General features: G+C 48.6%; 3 protein-coding genes across 3 annotated transcripts; 1 reads left to right on the forward strand and 2 right to left on the reverse strand.

The window, feature by feature from the left end:
• Window positions 1-2,674: 2,674 nt before the first annotated feature.
• Window positions 2,675-3,170, reverse strand: P152DRAFT_38025 (uncharacterized protein). The gene is made up of 3 exons (XM_033675713.1): window positions 3,150-3,170; window positions 2,777-3,087; window positions 2,675-2,691 (listed from the first exon to the last, which is right to left on the reverse strand). The coding sequence occupies exon 2, from the start codon at window positions 2,989-2,991 to the stop codon at window positions 2,791-2,793; it is 201 nt and encodes a 66-aa protein (XP_033533564.1). The 5' UTR covers window positions 2,992-3,087; window positions 3,150-3,170; the 3' UTR covers window positions 2,675-2,691; window positions 2,777-2,790.
• Window positions 3,171-3,462: 292 nt separating this feature from the next.
• On the forward strand, window positions 3,463-3,978 carry P152DRAFT_474181 (uncharacterized protein; the record flags this gene model as incomplete). Its single annotated transcript, XM_033681306.1, has 1 exon — window positions 3,463-3,978. One exon carries the CDS (start codon window positions 3,463-3,465, stop codon window positions 3,976-3,978), a length of 516 nt encoding a protein of 171 aa, XP_033533565.1.
• Window positions 3,979-8,389: 4,411 nt separating this feature from the next.
• Window positions 8,390-9,959, reverse strand: P152DRAFT_458892 (putative zinc alcohol dehydrogenase). The gene has a single exon (XM_033679566.1). It carries the CDS (start codon window positions 9,793-9,795, stop codon window positions 8,764-8,766), a length of 1,032 nt encoding a protein of 343 aa, XP_033533566.1. The 5' UTR covers window positions 9,796-9,959; the 3' UTR covers window positions 8,390-8,763.
• Window positions 9,960-10,185: the final 226 nt, after the last annotated feature.

Below are 10,185 nucleotides of genomic sequence, written 5' to 3' on the forward strand. Positions count from 1 at the left end.
CATTTCTTGCCCTGTACGGAGTACGAGGACCTGGATAGCATGGTCAAATTGGGTGGCAAATTCGAACCGGTACGGCCAAATTCGGTTGCTCACTGGCATGGTTGCATTCTGGTTTCAAACAGATTGCTGACCTGGAGTCGACTGGCGATCATTTCGAGAACATCGCTGGGGAATTCCCCGCATTTGTGACTGCCTGAAAACGACATCAAACTGAAGTGCAGGTGAACCAGATGCTCATAGCCTCAAACTGGTTGGCAAAGATAAGACGTCCACTGTTGTCTCTCCACCTGATGGTTTATCATATGAAGACCCCACACGCCCTTACTTGATGTCCTTTCCATTGCCACTCTCTGTCCACACGTCAACAGGTTTGGTCCTCCAGCTGCGGCCTCCGAGCAATGGAGCATGCCAATGGCAGTTTCTATATCCAATCCGATTACAATACTGGGTTTTGCTTTCATCAAATCCACGACGGAGTGACTCCTGTCGCGAAGCTGACAGACGTCTCCACAATCCACCAGGGCTTCCTTTTGAAATTCGTCATAATAGACATGAAGGACGGCCGCTATTCGATAGACCAAAGAGATGTTGATATTTCAATGACCCAGGCACGGACGAATGGTCCCTAGTCAAATTCCTTGACTATTGTTGATATTAGATGTTGAAAGGGAGAACGGGTTCCCTGATGCGGAGCAATAGGATGTCGTGTACGGAGTAACAACCGTATTCAGCCGCTGAGTCTACCCGTCTGGTTCCTTCGCTGGGTATTACGAATCATCTCCTTAATTGTCATATCCGTTTTAGTTTATAATCTTCAAGTTGCACCTGTCTTCCAGATATGGTGAACCCCTTTCCCCGCACTTTTATCTTAAAGTTTATGTACACCCCGACTTCCCCGAGCCATTGGTCTTGCACGTGCATGTGCCTTGTCGTGATACCACAAAGTCAAATCCCACCTAATCCTCCCTATCCAACTTCCCTCCAATCTCCGATCGGTGCTCGACGCTCGTTCTGCGTACTGCCGATGAAGTCCGCTTAAAACAAAGTACCGATCATACCCAGCGAGGCTAACATTCCTTCGCTGTCTGACCCTTCGGACACAGTCCGATAGGTGGACAGTTACAAAGTTGAACAAGGCAAGACCTGACTGTATTCATGAATGGGGGGGGTGGCGTGGGGGGTCGTTACCCCAACAAATTCCCAACCCCAGCTCCAAATCTCTCCAGTAGTCACTGGTCACCACAGTCAGCCCAGATTCGGCTGGGCCGGTGGGGAAAGGCAGGCGACCCCCACAAATTCGGGGCAAGAGCGGGCCTTTCCCCGTGACTAGCAACTAAATCGGACTGGTTGGGCTGTCATGACTGCCTGGGGCATCAATCAGTTTTATACTTTTATCCACGTCGGTTGGCTTCAGTGTGTCCCATCACTCATTCCCATCAGGATCTTTCTCCTGCAGTGTCCAGTTCTCGTTGAGTCCGATATGTGTTCTTGTCGTCATTGTTACATTGGGCACAGCATGATGCGACAGAATTTCGTCGCGGAAACAACCGAATATCACCAAGCATCAGGAAATTAGCAAGCAATAATAGGCCAGGGGTGACTGTCTGCAACGAGCTAGTCTGGATATCTGCAACAAATCAGCAACTGGATTAGACATGATAGGAAGGTAACACGTCCAACTGGCGAGCATGCTTCCTTCTTACAACGACGATGATGACGCTATTTCCGTATGGCGGTAATTGATGGTGTTATACAATCTAACATTTTGGTTGAGGATCCAAACTCCCAATCCATTTGGCTTGCAGAAGTCTTGCATAAGGGCAAGAACCCACCCTCATCTCCGGATCCCGATATGAGGACATCCAAAACCTGATGTTGAGAATTGAGATGCAGCGCGGGAAAACACATGTCCGATCGCCCCGTTCCGCATCCCCTTTTAGTGTGGAACGCAGTGCAGGGAGGAGTCGTGGGGTATATAGTGCTGACGACTGGAAACGCAGTTGCATCGCGATATGGCATCAATGCAATGTGATCAGGTGCTAAACAGATCATTGGAACTATAATGACACCGCAGCTGCGGTTGAGAAATTGTGTCCAATATCTGCATCGAAAGGGATGGCCAGCTTGACCATTCCTTAGTCGCGCCGCTCCGTGATAGCTGTTCTGGGGCTTGGGGGTGTGCATAAACTGCATATTCCCGCTGACCGACACTTTGCTTCTCCAGATTATCGGGTTGCTAACATGGAGTGGCGCAGGGATTACGATTCGATTACGTCCTAATCTGGAGAAACCGTCAGGGCTGGGGACGGGATCGGATGGTTATCGAAATTGATCTATCCCGTCACAAGAACTGTGTTCGCGCTGCTCCTTTGCCGCTCTGAACTGGCGTCGCCGATATATCGAAAATAGGAGTGATAGGTCTCAAGAGTCAAGAGACTCTCTGCATGTGTAGTGAACGATCAACTTGTAGAATAAGACGGATAACTACCTATTGGCGAGACGGCTTGGAAAATCATTTCCCGGCTCTAAGCGTATGGCGATCATACAATTCTACTGTGCTATGCCTGTTTAGCAGGCAGCAGTCTAGGGCGCTCCAGAAATAATTCCCTATTGTTCTCGATCGGAAACTTGTATACGCTCTATTTGGATTTTGGATGATCCTCGACAAGATAACCTGGCATCACAGAGCGGCTAAAGAGTTAGGTTACGTCCTCTCTCTGGGGAAAGTGTGGGGTGAGCCAAGATTAAATGGGCTCATGTAGTAATGGCATCTTACCAGATCATCGATGCCTAATGTCTATTCTTACGGTACGCAGTATCTACAATCGTGCCGATATTCAACACGTATGAGCACTTTCCACTACCATTCTCTCTTCTCCATTTGCCTATGAGTCGCTCAACCTCAACTGGACGGCCAGCTGACATTGAAGCTAAGACCGTAGAGCTGAAGCATGTCCGTGGACTCCGTATCTGACTCGAACTGCCAAGCATTATGGCTGAATCGCGAGATACGAATTACGATTCAAGCCAGTAGTTATACGTTTTAAGTAGACAAGGGATCAAAGTTAACTTCGTCTGGGGCGGAGACTGGAAGTACCGGTAATTAGTGCACGCTTCGTAGGGGACGAAGTCAGAGAGACCATACTAACAGAATGGATTAATCGACGACCGACAATTCCAGCCTGTCGTCCGAGAATGGTCATGGGATACCAGCGAACCCGAATCGCTAGTTGAGGCTCTTTCATGAGTTGATCGGAGGCGATATATAGGCTCATCGCATTTCGTCTCACTTGCTTCATTACCCCCAATTTGGATATCATATTTCCGGCGATCATTTATAGTTCTCCAGAGTCAAGGCTAACATCAATAGTTCAGAAATCAGAATCAATGAATCATTCACTTAGATTCGAAACCGATGCCGATCTACCCCAGACGGTCTCCTCGCCCTCACGTCACACGACAATGAACAGGAGGACGTGTGAGATGAATAGAGGTACGTACCAGCCGAGGTCGGGAACTTTCGGGGCGGTGGTCCGTCGACATCAGTTCGACCCCCAATCCCCCATCCCCCCAATTCCCCCAACCATCGGCTACTCCACATTTTACGCCTCGGCGGCCGGCTCCCGCTGTCGCTTTAGCAAAAGATGGCTTAGCGCATCCCCCCATCCCTCATTTCCTCCAGCGTTCCAGAAGCCAGATCTCGTCGGGACGAGGCCTTTCCTTTGCACGAGCCTCGCAACCCATGATGATGATTGGCGTGAGTCTGGCACTTTGGAGGCCTTTGTCCCGGGTTGGGGTCTCCCGGAGCGGCGGGACTCACCCGCGGGAGAGAAGGGGGAGAGGATTGGTACCTTTCAAGTTTCATCTTTTTTCACTGGAGAGGTATCCGTACAACCGTACATCCATTCATGCAATATGTTTGCCCCTGAAGCCGGTATCCGGGCTTGGTCCAGATTCGACGATCGACAAGAGGCATAAGAGATCATAGACTGGATTTCTCATATGTTGAGATTTGCATTAATATTCGATTCGGCTGCCTGGCATCTCACTAGCTGCATATCGTAGGTCAGGACTCGGGACCGAAATCACATGTAGGTTTTCTTATCCATCATGGTTGATGCCTTCCACGGTCTCTACACTAAGCCATCCATATCAATTTGCATTATTATTGCATTCATCGCCTTATTATTTCAAGCACAAGGATACAAACACATGAAGTTCTTATCACCCGAAGCCACTGGCCAATGAAAAGAGCCGGAGCTTCCTGCGTTCCCGGCCAATTTTCCGTCCCAGATCATCTTAAACCCGTTCCGTATGGGGTGCCGACCCGGAAAACTTTTGCCCTAGGATCGGCCAACATGGCATTTTGTATCCATCAATTTTGGATCAGACCTCGGAAATTGTAGACGCATATTCGGATGTAAATCGGGTAGGTCCTATGCGGAAGAAAAAATACTGCATACCATTTTCGTGCCGATGGACACTGAGCACCGGTGGATACGGAAGACTGTTGCTTAATTTCCTCATATCCAGTGGCCAATACTGCCTGCAGCCTGCAATTATGGCGCTATCGCTACCACTGTGGACTATCGGTGAGATGACTCCATTTATTCGTCTCTATTCGAGTGCGGATGTCAGGTGGCCATCAGTGATCAGCCTGAAAATTCGATTTGCCTTTCGCCTTCCGCCCTCCTGCGTCGGTTCAATGGAGATGGAAATAAGGATTATTGCCGAAGGTGCCCCTGACAAGCGGTAAATTTTCATTTTGAGCCTCATTGTAATATCCCTGTTATTCCCGGCCGGCTCATCGATATTTCTTCTCTGCCGAGTAATCACGCAGCATCATTCAATGAGTACTACAGTGCTATCCCGAGAAACTCAATTTTCTATCCCGAATCTCCTTTGTTACATGTCTCGCATTGTTGAGTTGGATGCTCTCTGCATGTCGGGCTGTAAACCTCTCGAATTCATTTCTAATCCTCGGTTGACATCTGTTCCCAACAATCACCTCGAACCTTGTATTCATGCCGGTTCATGACGTCTCATGCTCTACTCCTCGGATGATGACTTTACATCCAATTGGAAGATCCGTCCTGGTAACGTGATAGGTCGCCGCGCCGGAGTCGAACCAAACCCAATTTCGCCGAGTTGCCGTGCCTCGGGATCTACCTCATATAAACTAGAGCGGCTGGCCAGGCTTCCAGAATCTCCTTGGAATCTTGGCCGGTATGTCATCACTAGTAGAGTAGTGGGGGACTTCTTCTAAGGCGGAAAAAGCTTTTAAAGGGCGTGTGAGGTTTTTGCGGTTTGCCAAGAATCTCAGGCATTCCCCTGGGAAGTTTGCGCCACGCTGGCAACCATTTAGGGCGTGGGGCCTTGATTTATATTTGATAGTGAGAAGATAGTGGTAGTAGAGGTTCGTCACCATAGATGAGATCCGGACTTATCCAAGCTACTACCTACCTATCCAGGACTACTGTGGCATTTCTTCATTCAAAGTTTCTCTCTCAACGCCCACCTGCGGAGTTTGTTGAGGCTTGGACTTAGAAAAAAAATTGCCAGCAGTCTTCAAAGAGTGGTACAATATCTGGGGAAGCGGCAACAAAGCCTTCCCCGCAATCTGCGTGCGACGGTTGAACGGCCCTTGGTAGCCGTCGGTCAGTGTGCCCAGTTTGTGCCATTCGATATCCAAGAGCATCGAGCACCGTACCTTTTCGTAGGACTCATGTTCGAAGAACTTTCCTAAAACATGATGTGACGTTGATTAATAGTTTCGTCTGTTGATTGTGAATAGGGGCAAATAGCAACTTGATGAAGATGACAAGAGATAAGCTGCTGATGCCTGATAAGGACGTTAAAGCCGCCATCAGATGTGGAGTTGGTGGAGCACCTAGCACAATAGTGACGAATATGAAATCCCAACGCCAACATCAAGGGGGTGCTTCAGCGCTTCTTTAACCAGAGTGCCAGACTCATTGGCATGATCCGGAAAAAAGGAGGAATGGTGATATCCAAGTTAGCGTCAACAACAATGCTGCCTATTAATGTTACCTTACCATGCATGCCTCAGGAGTCGGGAGATAATATTTTCATGCAAAAAGTTTAACTTAAGACATTAAAGCTCCCGTCACTGAGGCTCGGATCGAGATTGGGATGCCTTTTCGTTCGAGGAAGACGTCGGCAACCCTCGGCGCACTGGAACTCATTTTCCAATTCGCATCCCGACTATTACCGTCCTGAATGGAGTCAAGATTCTGGCTTGAAAAATAAAAGATACTACCACGACGGTATTCCGCAGAGTTGATGGAAGTTCCAGTGGAATACGCATTCCAGAGGCGCAGCTCTATACAGTGCACAGTGCGTACATAGGTAGTAGGTACGGAGGCTTGATCCGAACAAGTCAATCGTACTCCAACAAATCATGAGAGTAGACTTCGAATGGTAGACCGATAATTAAACGGGTGGCGCATCCCTTGGTATCGTATTGTTACTATTCAACTCTCATGAAAAGCAGTTGCGCATGTATCCGTGCCCCATGACCGCCCCAAAACCTCAATTTTACCATCATCTTCAAATCTATACCACCAAACATGTCTAAACGCGTCAAATATTCAGAGGAGACTATACAGAAAGCAGTCAAGGAGGCTACAGACCCCAAAAAAAGCAGGAAAACCTGTCAATATTTCAGCATTGGCGCGTGAGTTCCAAATCAGCCAGTTCGTCCTTCAAAGGCCGCCTTCAAGGAAAAACATCCTATACCAATCGTTCTCCGTTCGTACAAGCCACCAAACTCGATCAGCTACAAGAAAAGGCTCCCTTAACTTGGATCTACCAGCTTGATAAGTGGGAAGCGCCTCCTACACCTACAGAAATCGAAGCGTGCGCCAACTCTGTACATACTCCGAAGAAAACGCGCTCGATACAACCCAGCCACCACCCCACGTTAGCAAGAACTGGAAATACAACTTTATTAAGCGCCATACCCCTCCGCTTATCAACCAAAAACCAGTTAAAGACGACCGCCTACGTGCTGAGGATCTTGGACATATACAGCATTGGTTTCAACTCCTTCAGGAGCAGATTCAAGAGCATGGAATCGAGGCCCGGAATATATATAATTTCGACGAAAGTGGCTTCCGCCTTGGTGAAGGGAAGCGCCAAAAAGTAGTCAGTTTCCGACCGGGGGCAAAACGAGGCAGTCCTAGTACGGAGTCATGCGAATCGGTTACGGATATCGAGTGTATCGCTGCTGATGGTTTCGTTCTCCCGCTGTACTTTATCCTAAAGGGCGAGAACCATCTTGAACGATGGTACGAAAACCGGGTTCCAGACGATTACCGTATCAATATCTCTAAGTCTGGGTGGTCAAACGACCTTATTGCCTTCGATTGGATCCAGCATTTCCATCGGTATACAAGACACCGGGCTAAGAAGGGGAAACAACTGCTCTTGATGGATAACCACGCTTCGCATCTTACCCATGAGTTCATTCAATTCTGCGAAAAAGTTGATCTTATTCTTTTCCCATTTCCTCCGCATACGACCCATTTCCTTTAGCCGCTTGATGGGAAGCCGTTTCTTGCGTTAAAACACTACTTCCGGCAGACAAATACGCATATCTCACGGTGGGGATTCGACGCAGCGGACAAGGCCTCATTCCTTACGGAAATGCCCCGGATCCGCCAAAATGCCTTCAAATCGCGTACGATTCGACACGCTTTTAAAGAGAGGGGCCTTTGGCCATGCGATCCTGAGCAGATTTTGCCAACCCTTCGGCAACAGGTTGACCAAGAGGTAGAGGAGCTTCACATATTCAATGGCTCGCCCCCAACGTCAAGTATTACGGCGACACCGACCGTATCTCCACCAAATACTATTCGTACGGTACGCCGGAAACAACAGAAGATCATGAATACGCCTGAGGCCCTACTTTCTAGCCGGAAATACCAACGTCGCGTTCACCAAGCTACAAACTCATTGATCAAGGCGGTCGAAGAGATCGAGGCGTATAAGGAGTCCGTTTCAGCCACACAACGCCAACAAACCAAAAAGAGTCGCCGCCAGGTTAAAACAGGACTTAGCCAGACCGGTGCTTCGTACGTTAGTGAGGCGAAACGCCATATCGAGGCGCGTGGTCAGAAGGAGCGGGAGGCGGTAATTAGGAAGGCACAGCGGGACTGGCGGCGGCAAAAACAACAGGAAAATCAGCAGGAACCATCTCCTATACTCGATCAACCTACTAGTACGGAGGATCTCGGTTTTTATATCGATTTACATCCTGAGTTCTGATATATAGATGATAGTAGTGAAATTGGACTTTTGGCGTGAGTTTGACTTTAGCACCAACAACCGGAGGTTGTGGGGCGGTCATGGGGCACGGATATGTTCCAAGCGCTGCTCGCATTAACAACTACATTTGTTTGCACAAGGGATCTATTATGGCGAGCTAGACCCTATGTCAAGTGGACAGGCAACGGCCAGGCTGATTGAGGAGAGATAGTGCTCGTTAAACAGAAAAAGATCAAGTACATGAGTTGGAATCTGGTAGTGCGGCATTGATGTGTAAGGAATCAAGAATGAATCGACTTCTTCCAAGGTAACTTTGGGTTGCTGACTTGATCTGAGCAGTTCATCGACGGAGTATCTCCCTTGTTTGACCTTTCCCCAAAGCCTCTAAGACGACAGAGAGCCGTGACATCGACGTACGAGCGATAGCCGCATAAATTGAAACGCTGTGAACAATATGAACTCCAAAAACACTCGTTACGCGCGTAAGTTTCTCGTGACATGAACGACAATCTTACCCTTCGTTCGCTGGGTCTTGAGTCTTTCATATGCTTTGGGGGTATCCTCCCACTCGAATGTCTGATGAATGACAGGCTTTACTTTGCCTTCCGTGATCCATCTCCCGATCTCGGCCAGATGTTCGGGATTGCATTGGGTAAGGTAAGGGTGATAGGGCCTCTTCCCGCCTCCAAGAAAAGATGGCCTCAACAATCTCCCCGCTATGGACAGACCAAAGGAAAATATAGAACTGACACCAACTTGAAAGAAATGCCCATCTGGCTTCAAGAAATGGTGGCACTCCTCGTACAGATTTTCGGGCGTCCCAACATTGTCGACGACAACATCAAAGACTTCCCCTTTCTCCTTGAGAATTTGGATGATGCTACCCTTCGTGTAGTCCAAGACCTCGTCAGCCCCCAGCTCTTTGCAAAATTCGATGTTTGCGGTCGAGCAGGAAGTCGTCACATGCGCTCCGATAGCCTTTGCGATTTGGATACCCCAGGTTCCGCAACCTCCACTACCTCCATTCAAGAACACTCTGGCACCTTGCGTTTCCCTCGCATGAGGTACGATGGTTTGGTATGCCGTGAGACCTGCAGTTCCCACTGTCGCAGCATCGTCCGGATCCACCCCGTCTGGCAAGGTTGCGATGCCGTCCACATCAGCAACAACATACTGTCCCAGGGTTCCATATTGCCTGTTGTTCTTAAATCGTCCGAAGACGACTTGTCCCATACGGTGGGTATCGTTGGCCGTCGGGATCGCCACGATCTTACCGCAGAAATCGACGCCTGGGGATGCCGGGGTGCGGATCAGGAGGCTCGTAGGAAAGATCTCGGCGAGCTTGTAGTCGACGGGATTCAACGCCGCAGAAATGACTTCGACAATGACTTCATCCTTCGAAAGACCTTCCTTGCTTGGAGGAGTTGCGGTTTCAGTGAAATAGAGATTCTTCTCCATACCACCCGTGGTGGTCGTGAAGAGCCAGGCTTTCATGTGCTCATCCATTGTTGATGATGAATTTGAAGGTATTGATGTCCAAATAAAGGTTTCTGGCGGTGGATTTTCTAAACAGCAATTTTTAGAGAGCGAGTCTCGCTCAAGGGACTGCGCTTTCCTGACATTGCTAGAGATTGCGCCATGTGTCAAGCTCTTTGGGTTGCACCTATAATTAAAAAAGGGTTAACATTCAATCTGAATTATTGGTAATCAGGTGCAATTATTAATGCGCTGCGGCATATCCGTGCCCCATGACCGCCCCAAAACCTCAATTTGATTACCATCATCTATATATCAGAACTTGGGATGTAAATCGATATAAAAACCGAGATCCTCCGTACTAGTAGGTTGATCGAGTATAGGAGATGGTTCCTGCTGATTTTCCTGTTGTTTTTGCCG

The sequence above is a fragment of the Eremomyces bilateralis genome (genome assembly GCF_010015585.1).
Source record: "Eremomyces bilateralis CBS 781.70 unplaced genomic scaffold P152scaffold_11, whole genome shotgun sequence".
NCBI lineage: Eukaryota > Fungi > Ascomycota > Dothideomycetes > Eremomycetales > Eremomycetaceae > Eremomyces > Eremomyces bilateralis.